At 45.0% G+C, this 18,262-nt stretch overlaps 2 protein-coding genes across 4 annotated transcripts in view; one reads left to right on the top strand and one right to left on the bottom strand.

Annotated features, from left to right (window-relative positions):
- Positions 1–1,025: 1,025 nt before the first annotated feature.
- Positions 1,026–10,261, bottom strand: LOC115083939 (endogenous retrovirus group 3 member 1 Env polyprotein-like). 3 transcript variants are annotated; one of them, XR_003854429.1, is made up of 3 exons: positions 10,046–10,261; positions 9,417–9,502; positions 7,378–8,277 (listed from the first exon to the last, which is right to left on the bottom strand). XR_003854429.1 is itself a non-coding variant. In XM_029588076.1 (2 exons), exon 2 carries the CDS (start codon positions 3,187–3,189, stop codon positions 1,774–1,776), a length of 1,416 nt encoding a protein of 471 aa, XP_029443936.1. In that variant the 5' UTR covers positions 3,190–4,078; positions 10,046–10,241; the 3' UTR covers positions 1,026–1,773. The 3 variants fall into 3 exon arrangements, 1 of the variants encoding a protein (XP_029443936.1); XM_029588076.1 differs by lacking the exons at positions 7,378–8,277; positions 9,417–9,502 and adding an exon at positions 1,026–4,078 and having other exon boundaries at positions 10,046–10,241; XR_003854428.1 differs by having other exon boundaries at positions 7,378–9,502.
- A 71-nt stretch (positions 10,262–10,332) lies between these two features.
- The window catches only part of LOC115083209 (zinc finger protein OZF-like), a 38,053-nt gene continuing 30,123 nt past the window's right edge, over positions 10,333–18,262 (top strand). The window contains exons 1-2 of the mRNA XM_029587015.1: positions 10,333–10,751; positions 12,582–12,708. Of these exons, the coding sequence (XP_029442875.1) occupies positions 10,641–10,751; positions 12,582–12,708 (238 nt within the window). The 5' untranslated portion in view covers positions 10,333–10,640. The remainder of the gene's footprint in view (positions 10,752–12,581; positions 12,709–18,262) is intronic.

The raw sequence follows: 18,262 nt of genomic DNA, 5'->3' as shown, positions 1-18,262 counted from the left end.
GCTCCTCGGCCCAGCCCTGCTTCTTCCTCGTAGGTGTCTGTGAAGGGCCACTGACCATGGTCCTGCACAGCTTCCTGTTCCCTGCTCTAGGCGTGCAGCCACGCCTTCTTACCAGATTTAAAGGGCCCACGGCCGAATATGCCCTGGGCCCCACCTAAGGACTGCTTCCTGTGTCAGCCCTATAAAAAGGGCTTCTCCTGCATTTCAGCTTTGCCTTGCATTGGAGTTACTTGTGTCTGGAAGTCTCGTCTTCCAGCGCTCTGTCAGGACTTCGTTCTTCATTGGAGCTCCATGTCTCATCGTACTTCTAGTGTCTCCTGTGACTTCCTGATGTTCCATGTCTTCATGTTTCAAGGTTCCTTGTCCAGGCTTCCTGATGTTTCATTTCCTGTGCTTTCGAGTTCTCCTGGATCCACCAGCTCCTGTGGTTCTCCAGATGACACTTCGCTTCGTCATTGGAGTCTTGTCTCAGCTGGATTCTCTTCCTGTGTTTTCAAGTTCTCCTGGATCTACCGGCTCCTGTGATTCTCTGGATGACACCTTGCTTTGTCATTGGAGTCTCGTCTCAGCTGGATTTCTTCCTATGTTTCCTAGTCCTCTTGACCTTCCAGCTCCTGTGGTTCTCCGGATGACACCGGCTTTTGTCATTGGAGTTTCATCTCAGCTGGATTCCCTTCCTGCACTTGTCCCGCTCTCTGTGTGGTCTGTGACCAGCCTCTTCATGTTGTGTAGGGTGCACAGTGGGACAGGGTGGTCCATGAGCAGTCCAGTGGGTGGACTGTGTAGGGCGCCCTGAGAGACAGTGCCAATGTCTAACCTTCCCAGCTTCTCGTCTCGTCCAAGAGTCTTCCAAGTTCCTTGTCTCGGCGAGAGTCTTCCAAGATCCTCATCCACTTCCAGTGTCGTCTTGTCTCGAGTCTTCTCTGTCACAAGGCCTCCGTCTACCCTCATCCTCAGCCGGCCTGCTGCTTCTTGCCAATACCTGGCGGCAGGTCCGAAAGGGCTGGGAACGGTCGGAGTGTAACCGTCTCTATCTCAGTAAGGAGGCCCGGACAACTGATCCGCAAAGATAGACTTTTATTGCCAGCAAGATGCAGCTAAGACAAGGGCTTAGTACAACTGCATGCCACGCCCCCTTAGGAGCAAACTTTTATGCACTTTACAGTTCTTATCTGTTGCACATGCGTTTTACTTTCTGCTGAACAAACAATTTACAAACTGCTGAACAAGCATTTGCTAGCGTGGTCCTCTAGTAGGTGTAGCTTATGATCAGACTACTGTTTCGTCATTTAATTGACGTGTTAGACATTTTATAGCGGCGATCGTATTAATACAATACAAATTATTATTCCAAAATGGAGTCACGTTCCACTAAATGTTAGTGCGTAACTACGTCACTAAGTATTATGTGCCGTTTGCGTTGCAAATGTTAGTACATTCAAGATGGCTGTGCGTTTCACTGCTGGCGTGGTTAGTCGAGGGGTTGTCAGTTGTCTCATTCTTCAGATGTTCACAAAATCGAACTCCTTCATTCCCCCCTTTGATACTTCAACTTCGGTCGAAGGCAGAAGTATCACTTTAATCTGTGAGGTAGCTGAAAAGACAGACAATAGTTAATACAGTTATCACTCCAGGTGGGCCCTAAAATGTTGCGAGGTCGTTGGTGTCTTCACGGGTTTGAGACGGGTGGGCCCTATTGGCGTCACCCCCCTTTGTAGCCCGGCTTACCCCAGCTAACAAAATGGCCCGGACAGGTTAGTGGTATAAATTGCATTATAAAGTAGTATCAAAGTATTCGTCTTCGGAGTCAGATGAATCAGATGATGGAAATGTGGAAACTGAAGCATATTTGTTCATCATCATAATGTGGGCAGCTGCTCTTCGATCAGCAATGCGTTCAATCATTGAACGTAAGTTCCTGAAAATAAGAGGGAGACATAAAGGAAATAAAATGCAAGTAATGAGTAGGAACAATAAAGGAAGAAAGAGTTCCTTCAGCCCCGGAATCGAAGTGAGCCAGTTGGGCAGTGACGCTGTCCAGTCAAAAACTCCAGTCCATGTTTGTACAGGAACATGGGCCAGGCGAACCATCCGGTCGGTGATGTCTTCGATGACTTTGCTCTTATCGTCAATCTGTAAACAACAATTAGACAGGTTAAATTTCCCACACACATCTCCTTCCTGGGCTAGGAGGTAGTCCAGGGCCAACCGATTCTGATAAACGGCTGTAATAAGTTTAGTGTTTTGCTTGGCTAGTATGTTGAGAGCCAGAGCAGAGTCGTTAGTTAGGAGTTCCAATACTGCTTGAAGTCGAATGATACGGTTTAACATGTAGATAGGGGTTCTATATCCGTAAGAACCATCCTCTGCCCATGTGGCAGGTCCATAATACTGCACAATTCGCTCGGGTGGCCACTCCTGGTCAGTCCAATCTCCAATCGAAACTTTGTTATTTCTACGACGTCTGTTTGGTTTCATGGGACTGTACACAGGGACTCCTAATGTTTCTCCAGCCGTGACTGGTAATAGGAAGAAACTTGGGCGGATCGTGGCCAAGAAGCATGTTCCATACCAGCTTGTAGGTAGTTGTTCATATGCCCTTCGACCGCATACAAAATAATATCCATCCGGAGCGGTGAAGGAAGTAGTGGGTCCTCCAGCAGCTGTCCATGTCTTGTTGAGTGTTGGTTCAGTCCAAAAAGGAACAGGCATGGTAGAATTCTCTGTCTGCCACCAGGTACGATTGTTTGTGTTGATAGTAAGGACCCCTGTGCAAGGGGAATTTCCAATAGGTACGGTATATAGCTTTGAATGTTGTCGAGATATACATTGTCTGCCAATGACATCAGTCTGGAGAGCCCATTCGTATGGACTGGTTTTTCGGTTATAAGCTACAGTGGTATTCAGAGTATTAAAGTCAGATTGGAATACCTCTTTGGCTTCCCAGGGCCATTGCTCTCCTGCGTTCGTACCTCCACATACAAAACAATTTTTGACTTCCAAAGATAGAGCTATGTTTTCAGCTAAATTCACAAACATATTTTTGGCTTGATGTGAGGTTGTATGCTTTTGTAATTCTTCAGTCAGTTGGGATACTTCATCGAAAAATGATTGATAACCAACTACAGTGGTTTGGTGAATGATGGGTCGGGGTTTGTCTCTTCGTTGTGTGATGGTAATGTAGGTCATAGGATCTCTTCCGGTTCCGTCGATTCCAAATCCCCATGTGTCCTGCCAAGGGGATCCTTCACTCCTGAGTGGCCATTGCAAGGACACAATGTTTCCAGTTGCTTTTGTCAGTCTGCCTACTCCTTGGCAGCCTGGGTAACCCCCCCCCCCCAGTATAATCGCACACCAGGGCCCATCCGGATAGGGTGAGATCCCCAACACAAGGCATCCAGCTAGATGGATTAGCTACTCGATTGTAAGGACAAAGATATTTATGGTTGTAAGTATAGGATTCTTCCCAAGATTGAGATCCGCAGTGGAGTGCATTGGGATGTTTGTTAATTGCGTCACAGGCGTCGAAAGTGAGTGTAACACTAGATCCTCCTCCCCACTAGGATCTTGGTAGAGTTGATGTAGTACAAGAGTCCTTTTCCCTCTGGTACAATGCTGGTGGTGGGACTCTTTGGCAACCCAGCAGTGAGGGTAATGTTATAGTACTTGGGAGTGGTTGGAGAATGACAGATGACTTTATTGCCGTCCAAGCATCGGTGAAAGGATTGATACCCTTGGGTTGTATTTAAAGCACAAGCAGGTCGTGATGTACAAGGTGTTGGAGGTTGAGATTGATGTATGATTGTAGAAACAAGTTTAAATCCATCTTGAGTTGTAGTACGTATTTGTTTGATGCATTCAGAACAATTTTTGCTTAAGGGAAGCTTAGGAGATAGAGTTGATGCATATGAGATCAGTAGTAAGAGCTGTAGACATCTTGACAGTCGAAGAAAAGAATAAGGAGCAGTATGGATCTGGAGGTTTAGGGTGGGGTAGCACCCCATCTTCAGAACCTTTGAGATTGCGTTTTAGCACTTCAAGTTGTGATGAGGAGAGTTGATTTCATGTGTTATTGTCTCTAAAAGAAGGAAAGAAATGGATACATTAGTATTCTTCAGTAATTTACTTTATGTCTTTTACTCAGGGGTATCTCTCTGCCTGCCTTGAGTGAATTTTAATTTATGGTCCCCTATCCGGGAGACTTGCCACTGGGAGGAAGCAGGTTTGAGTCGAGTCCAATGAATCCATGATGGGCATCCGTAGACTTTTACAGCTGTAGGAGTGGTTAGTAGCACAGTATATGGCCCTTTCCATCGAGGTTTGAGGAAATCAGATTCATCCCATTCCTTTATCCAGACTGTATTTCCAATTTGAAACGGATGGGTTGGTGTCAGCAAGACTAGCGGTTCAGTCTCACAAGTGTAGTTGCGGATGGCAATGACTGTGTCATACAGTCCTTTAAGTTGGTTGCTGAGAGACATTTCTCCTTGGATTTGTAGCGATTCAGGAAAGGATGGGAGAGGTGGAGGTCTTGCATACATCATTTCATATGGTGTTAAGCCAGACTTTCTGGGGCTGCATCGGACGTGTAGTAAAGCTAACGGTAGGATATCTGACCATTTAGTCTTTGTTTCCTGACACAATTTAGCTATTTGATTCTTCAGAGTTCTGTTGGCTTGTTCAACTGCTCCGCTGCTTTGGGGTCTCCAAGCACAGTGCAAGTGCCACCTGAGACCCAGAATTTTACTTAGTTGTTGGGTGACCTCACTGGCAAAAGCTGGTCCATTGTCGGAATTGATTTGTCTTGGCAATCCAAATCGCGGTAAGATTTGATGAAGAAGTAAGGACACTACTTCTTTAGCTGTTTCAGTTCGTGTAGGCATGGCTTCAATCCAACCAGTATATGTACAGACTGCTACTAACAGTGCTTTGTATCCTTTTGAAGGAGTCATGTGAGTAAAGTCAATTTGACAAACTTGAAAAGGTGTTGTTCCCCGTAGGATATGTCCAGGGGCAGGACCGGGTCCATTCCGGGGATTGTTCTTCGCGCAGGTGACACATTGATTAATGGCATACTTGGTTAGCTGAGTAATTCTGTTGATGTAATATGTTTTCTCCAATAGTTTTGTTAATGAGTCTCGACCAAGATGGGTTTTGTTATGGGCTTCTTTAACTATAGTCCAAGCAATGGCCTCCGGTATCCATATTCGACCATCTTGTAGAACCCACCAACCATTCTGCTGGTGAAACTGCTCATTCTGTGCCCAATCGTTCTCTTCGACAGAATAAACAGAACTTTCAGTTGGGAATTGTAGGAGTGGGCAAGCTGTGGCTGTTGTTTGCATTGACTGCACGCGTGCTGCTTCTTTCGCTGTTTTGTCTGCCCATTGGTTTCCTTTTGCAATGGGGTCTGACTTTCCTGTATGTGCCTTGCAATGCATGACGGCTACCTTTTTTGGTGCCCAGACAGCGTTTAGCAAATTATGTATTTCAGATGCGTTAGTTAACTGCTTTCCTTCAGCAGTTAGAAATCTTCGTTCCTTATAGAGGGCTCCGTGTACTTGAATGGTAAGGAAGGCATATTTAGAGTCAGTATAGATGTTTACAGTTTTCCCTTCAGCCAGCTGCAGAGCTCGGGTTAGTGCAATTAGCTCAGCTTTTTGTGCCGATGTTCCTGGGGGTAGAGGCTCAGCCTCGATGATGTCGTCTTCAGAGACTACAGCATAACCAGCGACCCGAATTCCATCTATAACCTGGCTGCTTCCATCAGTGAATAAAGTCCAAGCTCCCTGCCAGGGTTGATCTCTGAGATCGGGTCGGCTGGAATGTACTGTGGCCATAACTTCTTCACAATTGTGGTTGACTGGTTTGGGAGCTGGCAATAGGGTTGCAGGATTCAGGTTTTTACTGTCTTGTATTTGGAAAAAATCTATCATCTGATCTGGTTTATCAGCGTAAGAGGGGCCAAGCTGTTTCCAGTTGAAGAGATCACTGGAGGTGAAAGGTATGTAAGTAAATAACTTTATAGTTTGCGTAGTGCGATATTCGTTTTCTTCGGTCGGGACCAAGGGAACTACTGTAGACGTTTCCCTGATTGGCAGGTGCAAACTTGCGGCTTGGGTTTTGCTACGAGTGCTGTCTGCGACGGACGACTCGCCGCCGTCTTCAACTTTCGCTGCCTCAACTTCAAGTCTCACTTCGGGAGACGGTTCTAATCTAGGATCGGCCTGCGCATAGGCGGGGGTTGGTGGCAAGGTATATAATTGAGGACAACTAGGAACATAAGGTGGCGGCAAGAGATGTTCCGCTTCAGACGGCGCTGCGGGCGGCAGGGGTTTAACTTTTTTTTCTTGAGTCTCTGAATTCTCTTGCACTACAAATATGGCCGCCGCAGATGACGCATCATCTTTGATACTCAAGATGGCCGCCTTTCCCCTTCTCTTCCGGTTTGGGGACTTCCGGTTCCCCATTTTGTGCACTTGAGCCACCATTACGAGGGCGGCTCCCTCCACTAACTTCTTTGCCCATGACGGAGGATCTACAATGACTGCAATCCACGCAGTTATGTACGGTAAATCTTCAGGACAACCCGGATTCCCTTCTTGGGTAACGATTTTCTGGACCCTTGTGGCCGTTAAAAATCGAAAGTTCCTTTCGGAGGCCAATTTACACACAAACTGGGCCACCTATGGGTGCATCGTTGAATCATTCCGGGTTTCGTACATTTATGTCTATCGAACACTTCACTATAGTGCTTCGTCATGACTTTTAATGGAGTTGAATAGCCCCCTCCCATTAGGATAGAATCACAGACAAAGGAGGGAAGGGAAGACGGATAGGTAAGGGGTCCGTATCCGTCAGACACAAAAGGGTCACACTTGCCCCGACTAGAACGCAGTCGCCCGGTCTAGAACTGCGAGGCCTTTCACTCTCTTTCACACAACAAGAAACCTATTCCCACTATTTTACACTTTGTTATTTTTACTCTTATGCGCGTGGCTTTCGGAACAGGATTCCTACTAACCACTGCGAGGGGTGTGATCAAAGCCCCCTCGGTCCGCTTGGTGACGGACCAGCTACTCTTTATCTATTCTCCACTTCTTCCGCTATTCCCCAAAATACTCGCCTGCAGGGTTCTTCCGATCGTCCCGAAAGCCTTCGTCCCGGATCACCAGCCCAGAGGTCTCAGAAGAATTTCTGTGGAACGGTCCCCTCAGAAACCTGATCGCTGAACTCAGCGGTGTCCACTCACCAGGTAAGTCTGGGGGATCGCTCCGCCACCAAACTACCAGACCCACTGGGGGGCTAAAATAGCGTCCCCGGTACCTCCTGGCTGAGGCTCGCCAAATGTAACCATCTCTATCTCAGTAAGGAGGCCCAGACAACTGATCCGCAAAGATAGACTTTTATTGCCAGCAAGATGCAGCTAAGACAAGGGCTTAGTACAACTGCATGCCACGCCCCCTTAGGAGCAAACTTTTATGCACTTTACAGTTCTTATCTGTTGCACATGCGTTTTACTTTCTGCTGAACAAACAATTTACAAACTGCTGAACAAGCATTTGCTAGCGTGGTCCTCTAGTAGGTGTAGCTTATGATCAGACTACTGTTTCGTCATTTAATTGACGTGTTAGACATTTTATAGCGGCGATCGTATTAATACAATACAAATTATTATTCCAAAATGGAGTCACGTTCCACTAAATGTTAGTGCGTAACTACGTCACTAAGTATTATGTGCCGTTTGCGTTGCAAATGTTAGTACATTCAAGATGGCTGTGCGTTTCACTGCTGGCGTGGTTAGTCGAGGGGTTGTCAGTTGTCTCATTCTTCAGATGTTCACAAAATCGAACTCCTTCAGGAGGACTGTTCAATTACCAACATAATGTTGTTGGCTTCCAGAAGCATGCAGGTCCGGCAGAGGATCAGACTTTGTCTTCGCCCATCCTCGCTGCTGTCTTGGATTCGTGCCGAGGTCCAAGGGTACACAATTCCCTCTAGATGGGATCGCTCTCCTAGCGTTCCCTTCCATAACACAAATTTTACGGTGCACCACCAACTGCAGCAGTCGCCATTCGCCCCTGCTTGTAGTTATTGCTTGCTTATTTATATATTTCTGTGTACCACTCTAGTGTTTTAATGCACAAACATCAAACCTTTTCAGTTGGAAACTATGGAACTAGAGGTCACAATATAAAATTCCAGGCTGGAAGACTGAGAGCCAACATCAGGAAATGTTTCTTCACCGAGAACATGGTCGATGCCTGACATGCCCTCCTAGAAGAGGTGGTGAAGACAGGAACAGTATTGGAATTCAAAAGGTTATGGTACAAATCCTGCGGCTCCTTAGAGGCTCGAAGATGGTAATGGAGAAATAGGTTACCCTCTGTTAACTTTAATTGTAACGTTTCTACATAGGGACAACAGGTACGGAGTGGCAGTTACTACCCTTAAGAGGACATGGGCTAACTTGTATAGAGCGGCAAGTTACTACCATAAGCAACTTGCTAGACAGACTGCATAGACTGTTTGGTCGTTATCTGCCGTCACTTAACTCTGTTACGATATTAAGTACAAGTCAAATCAATCCAATAAACTTTATTGTCCTGAACATTTGTACACATTGCTATAGCAACAGCTGTAAAGCACAGCCTGTGACCCGCCTTTTCCTCGCCCCACCAGGACTCCACATGCCTGCCCAAGCAGTAAGGAAAACGTTATAAGATGCCCAAGACTACAGAGTAATTACAGTTGCCACCTTCCCCTTCCCCAGGTGAAATGAACATAAGACATGCCATGCTGCATCAGAGCAAAAGGTCTGGCAAGCCCAGCATCTGATGTGCTGGTTTTGTCCCATCACATGCAAAGACTTGCACTTCTAAGCTTCTCACTGATTTATTTTATTCTTTTGTTGGTTGTTTTGTTTTCCCCTGAGAAAACCAGGGCTGGGAGTTCATGCATGTAATGGAAGCAAAACCAGGACTGGATTATCTTACCTCGTTCCATTGACCTGAGGAGGGGGCTGATCAAGTTCAATCAGCGCCCCTCCCACTTGCACAGGCCTGGTCCCTGAAGGCCACAAACAGGCCCAAGTGTTGGGAGAGCCACAGTCGCTATTTCGCAGCAGTGCAGACCGAGATCCGACTCGCTTTCACGGAAAACCAGACCCGGAGCGGGGTTTTGTAAGCACTGGGCCTGCGGCAGGGTTGCCAGGTTTTCATGACAGAACAAGCACTTTTTTTCCAAAAAAACAAGCCCAAAAAAAGCCCAAAACACGTGAGATTGAAAATTCAATCCTCTCACGCTCATTCCCCCCTCCTCTCATTGCTGACAGCAGGCTGAATCCATGCTTTTAGTTCACATTCCTCTTCCCACACTTTGCAGTACCTATTACAGTACTTAGCCCAGTTCCTTACTCTAGCCATAGTAGATCAAAACCATTTAGTAGCGTAGCAGCCAATGACTGAAATAGTAGGTATGGACAGATTACAGAGGTGATCTGCTGCAGGGAGAAGAAATGAGAAAAAAAAATGAAATCAAGTGGTGTAGAACAAATTAAAAAGCACCAGCCCCATATGCTCAAACCCCTCCCCCCCAATCCTCCTCCAAACACATCCCCTGCCCCCCACAGGCTCATCCCCATCCCCCTCCAAGCACTTCCCCGGCCCCCCACACGCTCCTTCTCCCCTCCCCAAGCACATCCCCGGCCCCCCACATGCTCCTTCCCCCCTCTAAGCACATCCCCGGCCCCCCACATGCTCCTTCTCCCCTCCCCAAGCACATCCCTGGCCCCCCCACATGCTCCTCCCCTCCCCAAGAACATCCCCGGCCCCCCCACACGCTCCTTCCCCCTCCCCAAGCACATCCCCGGCCCCTCACATGCTCCTTCCCCCCTCCAAGCACATCCCTGGCCCCCACACACTCATTGCCCCCCTCCAAGCACATCCCTAGCCCCCACACGCTCCTTCCCCCCTCCAAGCACATCCCCAGCCCCCCACACACTCCTTCCCCATTCCCAACATACTCATTCCTCCCCTCTTGATACCTGGCTGTAGCTGCAGGGTCTGAAGCTGTTGCTTGCTGCTGGCCTTCCCGTTCCAGGTCTGCCCACGTGCGATGCTGTGCACTGCATGCCGTGCTGCACGGACGGTGCTAGCTCTGCCCACAAAACGTGCTCGTGTGCAAGGCTTGCAGGTCTGCTCTGATTGGCTTACTGCTGCAATATAGGGATAGGTTGTGCCTGCTATAGACAGGCTTCATCGCAGCAGCCGCAGCCGCAGCCAATCACTGTAACATCAGAGCACAAGTCCCGCCCAAGAAGCCTAAAAAAAACGCGACTGGCAGAAAAAATAGCCCAATTTAAAGCAACCCGCGACTCGGAAAAAAAAACAACCCGCGAATGACTACAAAAAGAAGCCCAATCTCGCGGTAAATAAGCGAGGTTGCGGGCTCCAGCTTCTTCGGGACAGGCTGATCCGGGCCTGGTCTTCCCCCCTCCCCCTCCTCGCCGTGAAAGTGTAAAAGTTGGGATTCGGCGCGTGGCCCGTGGTAAAAGCAGGACTGGAGCGGCTTGTCGGCAGCCGGACTTCCCTCGCTCTCTACTGCGGGCGGAAGTGAAAGGGCTGCGGCGGGCTCTCTGCATGGCAGCCCCTAAAAATTTGGACGAGAGCGCCGCTCTCTCTGCGGCCGGCCGCATGGGCTCGCCGGAGAAAAGCCAGCTCCAGCCTGAGGTGGAGGCCGTTTCGGTGCAGGTAGGCGAATCCCACAGGGCCCTGAAAAGTTGGGATGGGGGGATTGAAGAATTTTCATGTTCCCTCGCAAAATAAAAGCATTTTCTCTCCTTCCCACCCCCCCATGGATTAAAGTGAAGCCGGGCAGCTTCAGATGAGCTGCTCCATTTTGCTGGGATTTTGAGAGTGCTGTTACTCCAAAACAATCTAATTCAGGTACGTTAAAAACAAATAAACAAAACTGTTCTACGGTATCCAGTGCAAATCTTTTAAGAAAAAAATCCTCCCTTTCTTGCTTGAAAGTCAGAGCCACGTTATTATTAATGCCCTGCGGGTACTGGATCAGGCCTCCATTTCCTTTGGTAAAACAGCCATTAAGGAAAAATTGTCTCGCTCAAATTAGGAGGCTGGCACGGGGATTTTGCTGTACGCTATGTGCTGAAGGTTTTTAAAAACTTCATTTAGGAAACCCAGTTTGACAAATGCCTTCCTTGAAGATGGCTGCCGGAAGTGCAAAGAGGGATAAAGTGGCTTTCCTGGGGTCACAGAGTCGCTGATGGAGCTGGGACTAGATCACAAGCGCTTCAAGACAGGGACTGATTGTGCTTGTGTATAACTTGTCATACAGCGGTCTGCTTTAAAGCACTACATAAATGCCTGTATCCATGAAGCTGCCAACACCCGTGTCACCTGACCAGGCTGGTCTGTTCTACGGTTTCCCCACACTGCCTTTTTTTTTTTTTATTTTATATTGCATTGCATTACATTTTTTTTATTTTATATACCGATCTCAAGAAGTAAAGTGAGCTGCCAATATTACCCCTGTCTCTGTTTTCAGGGAGGAATACTTCACTCCTTGTGGTTGAAATTCTTTAATAGGTGCTCAACACCCAGAAGACTCTATCCCTCTGAAGGAACCCTTTTTAGGAAGATCCACCCTTGCAGCAGGTCTGCTCTTGTACATTGGCCTGCGACAATACTAGTGGGAAAGGGGACTAAAAGAGAAGCGGGAACAGCCAAAATCAAAGCAGTAAATATATATCCAGCAACATTGGGGAAAACAGCTGTGCCTGTGCTTAACATCAAACCAGATAAAAATAGTGCAAAGCCCAGACTGTCCTGGTCACTATCAGAAGTTTAATCTCCAGGTTCATAGATGCATTGAGGTGGAACCGGGGATGTCTTGATGACCAGTTGGTAACCCTATGTAAGGGATTGTGGGGGAATAACTGTCTTCCAGGAGATGGTCTCACACTCCTGGGGGGTTGTACTGAGGGTTACAGAAGATAGTCGCACACAATGACATTGTACAGGGCTGGAAAAATAACAAGTTGCCTAAAATTTGTGGCCTTGTCCCAGAAGCCACCCTGCCCTAGACAGGAGTTGCTGTATCTGCTCTGGGCCTAGCAAGCAACATGTCCACTCTTTCCAGCCAGGGCTTTGGGGAAAGTGCATGATGAGGCTAGAGAGAGGTAGGAGGGGAGTTAAAAATGGCAGGGGGGATAGATGCTGGAAAGAAAGCAAGGCAAAGATAAAAAAAAATGGGAAAAGAACAAAATAAGAGGAACTTTTTAAAAAAATGATAAAACTGAAAGAAAACAATTTAAGTAAACCAAGAATTAAAAATAAAAAAATTTGTCCCACGGCTTCCTAAAAAAATAAAAAAGTTGCCTGGCTTCCAGGCTTTTCAGAAAATGTTTTCACTCTTGGTGTGTTAGAAACTGGGAGATGGTCATACTGTGGTAAAGTAGTGACTGGGTTACAGGAACAGGTCACATGTTGTGACACTGTAGTCAACCTGGGATCCAGGAGCTGTTCACACCCGGTGACATTGTACTGACTCTGTTGCAGGGGCTGGTCACACTCAGTGACGTGGCAGTGTCCTTCTCGGAGACAGAGTGGGAATTTTTGGAAGATTGGCAGAAGAAACTTTACATGGATATAATGAAAGAAAACTACAAGACCCTCTTGTCAATGGGTGAGGACTAAATCCCTTTTTTTTTTTTTTTTAAATTTATACTCTGCTTTTCATGACACTTCAAAGCACATTAGATTCAGGTACTGTATATATTTCCCTGTCCCCAGAGGGCTCTCAATCTAAGTGTGTGCCTGAGGCAATGGAGGGAGAAGTGACTGCCCAAGGCCACAAGGAGTGGCAGTGGGATTTGAACCCTGGCTTCCATGATTCATAACCCACTGCTCAAATCACTAGTCCCTTATGAACTTTGACCCTTGAAGGCTCATACACATGAACTTTGATCCTTGGTAGAATTATTTAGTCCATATATCCCAGTCAGTAAAGTTATTCTAATTGACCTGCTGCAGTCTGTACTTCTTCCTGTTGGCTTTGGCAGTGTTAGGGTCTTAATCTTTTATTGGCCCAAATTATCACAGCCTGCACCCAGTGTTTTTGAGTCACTAACCAACAGAGCAAGTTAGTTGCCTGTAAGCCACGTATGGATTCAAGTGGGAGCAGTTTTGGTGTGTTCTTCAGACTGTTGGGTCAAGTGGACTTCCGCAGGGTAAAAGATGCAACAGAGAGAGGACAGACAATCTCTGGTCAGTGTTCTTCCATCTTTCTGTTGTCTGAGACCTATCTCTCGGGAGTGGTGACAGAACAATAGGCAGGACCTGCCTCAAAGTTATCGCACACCTGCTTATGGTTCTCTCCAGCCTCAGGATAACCATCAAATACCATGTGCCAGAATTACCAAGACAGTTCTTTTTTTTTTTTTTTTTAATTTATTAGTTTTTCAAACTATTACAAAGTAAAAATCAACTTTGCAAAATGAAATATTAAAGTTTTGAACATACATTCTAATTACACAACTTACAGATAAGAAGTAAACATATTTGTTCAAAAACTAGACGACACAGAGGCAATTCCAAGAGGATGAAATTTGTGAGGAAAAAATTTTTTTTTGAAAAACATTATAGTAGAATAATTTGGATATTCATGAAGGTTTCAACAATATACTAATTACTTACACCTCCATCTTTAATAGATATCTGCATCCTAGCATTCAGAAAATCTTGCAATTGAGATACCTCAAAGAAAATAAAAACATTTCCCTGTTTTATTACACATTTACATGGGTATTTTACAGCCATAGTTGCCCCCAATGCCATGACGCTAGGCTTTAAAGAAAGAAAAGCTTTGCGTCTAATCTGAGTACTTCTGGCAAGGTCAGGGCATACCCTGACCTTACCACCAAAGAATTCAATACTCATGTTTTTAAAATATGCCTGCATAACCAGATTCATTTCCTGTTGGGTCTGAAATGTTACTAATAAAGTAATCCGATCCAAAATCTCATCCTGTGTTTCTTCCAAATATTGGGTTAAATTCTGGAAATCTATAGGTTGCTTAGATTCAGTATTTTTTTTTACTTCATTATGCTTATAAAGTAATTGAATTATTTTCTTTATAACAGGAATTTTTTTCAGAGGAAATTTTTTAAATTTTTTTCCAAATATTTTTTAAAAGTTGTCAAATTTTCCTCTTAGGGAAACTTAATAACCTAATATTCAAATGTTTTACTGTATTTTCTAAGTACTGTATTTTCCTCAAAGTGGCAGATCTTTCATGAGTAATAGTAATGGTTAGATCTTTTAAACCTCTAACTTCCCCTTCCAAAGAAATAATCTGTATGCACTGATCCGAAAGGATCCGTTGATGATCTTGAGTAACAGAGTCCAGTTTATTAGACACATGCTGTAATAACTTTGATTGTTCTTGAATGTTATATGCCAATCTTTTCATTGGATCTGCCAAAGAATCTATTGTTACAGCTGATTTTTCTCCAATCCCCGCTAGGATGTTGTTTCCTTCATCCAGATTTAATTTAAAATCTGGAGTCGAAGACCTAGCTTTCTCCAAACTACCCTCAATGTTCCCAGCATGCTGGGGTAATGGAGCGAGAATTTCTCCTCCTACTCCAGCAACATTCGAAGGAGTTTGTGGGGAAGCTATAATCAGCTGGCGAGGTAGAGGTGGGCTTAGTGATATTTCCCCTGGTGAAACTTGTGTTCCTCCCACATTCCCACCTATGGGATTTGCCAGGCCCTGACTTGATGTTGAAACAGCATACTCTGGAATAAATCTTTGTTGTAGCGAAAGTGAGTGTTCTGCTGGGTATACTCTCACCTTGGCTTTACGTTTATGCGGCATATTGTACTAAAAAGATTAAATGTACAAAGAATATATCCAGAGATACCCTTCCACGTTACCAAACCTAAGATTCGCCTCTTGGTGGGACAGCTATCACAAGAAATAACAATTTAAACGGAAATATTAAAATCTATTAGCCTTCACAAACTAAGCCGGGCAAAGCCACGTGTGCCCCTTAGGCGGCGTGGCGGTGGCGTGCCGCTCAGTGCTGGTCTTAGAGGCACTCTCCAGCCCCTCCCACTGACGTCAGGGTCCAGATGGTAATTCAGTGAGAACAAACTCACCCAATGAGGAAACACAGTGCTTCAAGCAGGCTCTGAAGTTCTTTTTTTTCAGGTAATTAGCTGTCCTGTAGTGAAGCTGCTCTGTGCTGGTCTTAGAGGCACTCTCCAGCCCCCTCCCACTGACGTCAGGGTCCAGATGGTAATTTAGTGAGAACAAACTCACCCAATGAGGAAACAAGACAGTTCTTTAACCACAGCTCCCAGGGATAAGCAGTGGATTTCTGCAACTCCACCTTAATAATGGTTTTTGGACTCTTCCTCCAGGAACTTGTCCAAAACTTTTTTTTAAACACAGCTACACTAACTGCTTTCACCACATTCTCTGGCAATGAATTCCAGAGCTTAATTGTGAGTTGAGTAAAAAATATATTTTCTCATAGTAGTTTTAAAAGTATTTACTAACTTTGTGTGTCCCTGCCTAGTCCTTCTACTTTTTGAAATTCACGTTTACTCTTTTCATTTCGCTCATTATTTTATAGACCTCTATCATATCTTCCTTCAGCTGTCTCTTCTCCAAGCTGGAGTCCTAACTTCTTTCTCCTATTCTCATAGGTGAATTGTTCTATCCCTTTTATCATTTTGGTCACCTTCTCTGTACCTTTTCTAATTCTGCTATATCTTTTTTGAGATGTGGTGGCCAGAATTGCACAAAATATGCAAGATGAGGTCGCACCATAGAGCGATACAGAGGATTATGATATTATCTGTTTTGTTCTCCATTCCTTTCCTAATACTGCCTAGCATTCTGTTTGATTTCTTGGCTGCTGCTGCACACTGAGCCGAAGAACTCTAGATCCTTTTCCTGAATGGTGACTCCTAATGTGGAACCTTGCATTGTGGAGCTATAATTTGGATTACTCTACCCTAAATGCATCGCTTTGCCCTTGCCCACATTAAATTTGCATGCCCAGTCTACCAATCTTGCAAGGTCCTCCTGCAATTTCTTACAATCCTCTTACGCTTGAATAACTTTGAATAATTTTGTGTCATCTGCAAATTTGATCACCTCACTTGTTACCATTTCCAGGTTGTTTATAAATATGTTAAAAAGCAGTGGTCCCAGAACAGATCCCTGGGGCGCTCCCCTATTCACCTCTCTCCATTGAGAAAACTGACCATTTAGCCAGACCTAGCTTTTAAATAGTTCCCAATCCACAATAGTTGCAGTGCCCTAGGAGACAGTTCCCCAGCTCCACATGAGATGATCCCTGGCTCCCCAGGTTGACACAAGATGCTTCACAGCCACAGCTCCTCTTGAGAGAGAGCCCCTGGCTTCTCACGCCCCAGTCCTCAGCCACACATGAGAGTTCACCACAACAGCTTGGGCTGAGCAAGTCACTTAACCTCCCCATTCTAAAGGAGTACGTGAGTTGTCTGCTTGGCTAACATTTTGAGCTGTTAGAGACACTAGGCCAATCCTGGTCTTTATTGCTGGTTTATAAGTATTCTGGAATGTGTAGTTCTGCTATTTGTCCCCACCCCCATTCCCCACATTACAAGAAACAAGTTTATACATCAGAATACTCTTGAGTTAAAAAAAAAAAAAAAAAAAGCTTGCATTGGGTTGGACTTTGAGGAATTAGGATTGAAATGTTGATATAAAATGGTCTTCTCCTGGCCTGTGGGCATGCTGGCCTACGTTTAATGACAGATTGCATACTGGGGCATGCGGCACCCTGGAATGTTAAATTTGTTCTGCAGGGCCATTCCCTCTCTGTGAATTGCTTTCTATGGTGCAGGGTACATTGGTGCCCAGGAATAATAAATATTAGTGATACCACAGCCAGAATTGACAGTTGGTAGTGAAAAAAAAGCTATGTGCAGTGTGTACTGTACAGCTATTTTACTATTAAGAATTTCAGACATAGTCTCTCAGCAGCATTCTTGAACCTCAAGCACCATCCTGGGAGCTGCCATGTTGGCACTGGCACTGATTGCTGCAAGTAATCTGGGTGCATGAAATCTCACGCATCCAGATTGCTTAGACCAATCAAATCATGTTAAGGGCTAGGTCATCCATAGCAAGGTACCAAATGGCTCGTACAGTACATGTTAGCCCCAAGCAGGCCTCCAGGCCCAAATGTTGTTTCATCCGTCATTCTTGAGATTTGGGCCTTCCTGCCAGATGACACAAAGAAGTGGCCTTATGCAGCAGTAGCAGACAATATGGCTTCCTTTGCACTCCGGCAAGCCAATCCCCACAAGTGGGTTATGCACCTCTACCAGCAGATAGAGACTGAGTTAAAGCTGATGTCATGAAGATATAGCTGTGCCCCTACATCAGCCTGCCAGTATTCAGTCTCCAACATATAACAAAATAGAGAGACATTAATTAGCATCAATATAATATTTTATTAATATAGAAAACCCCCCTACATAGACAAATTAAAACTAAGCTAGTACATTCATCCACATACAACACAATAAAAACATTGCATGAAGTTTGAAAAATTAATAAACCAATGTTTTTTTCATATCAGTATAATTATACATTCAGTTCTGTAAATACAAATATGTAAAAATCACGCATTTAGTAATTTAACACTTTTCATAAATTCAGAATCCATCTGTAATGAGTCCGACAAAAGATATCTTCGTTTCGCCTCTGTTATGTAGAGGCTTCCTCAGGGACTATTTTAATAACGTTATACTTGCAGTCATGCACTGCAAAAAATAACAAAGCCATTGTGAATCTTAATGCATAATGTGTCATGATTCTTAGCTCACACCTAAATATTCTAATCCTGTATCAACATGATATTTCCCACCAATATTTAAATCTTTTTTAATATCGTTTTTAATGGAGTTTTTAATAAATGTTATGAACAAACTTATACACTGAACTGGCCCTATAAAGCTCCTACCATCCAACTAAACAAACCCTACCGCCATACTCAACTCTCTAAACAACTTCACATCCTACATATGAAGTCTTTTCAAAACCCAAAGGCCCACGGGTTACACTCTCAACAACCTCATATCTGCAACTTCAAAGAAATCTGAAAACCAAAGCACTCACATTGCTATATTGTATCCAATGAAACCCAACTCACATTGCCGTATTCTATTCACTGCAA

Source organism: Rhinatrema bivittatum, chromosome 2, assembly GCF_901001135.1.
Source record: "Rhinatrema bivittatum chromosome 2, aRhiBiv1.1, whole genome shotgun sequence".
Lineage (NCBI taxonomy): Eukaryota > Metazoa > Chordata > Amphibia > Gymnophiona > Rhinatrematidae > Rhinatrema > Rhinatrema bivittatum.
This window is presented reverse-complemented; position numbering and strand designations above follow the sequence as displayed.

Coding starts and splice junctions, on each gene's coding strand:
- LOC115083939 (XM_029588076.1), bottom strand. CDS start 3,189: ATGACCTACATTACCATCACACAACGAAGAGACAAACCCCGACCCATC.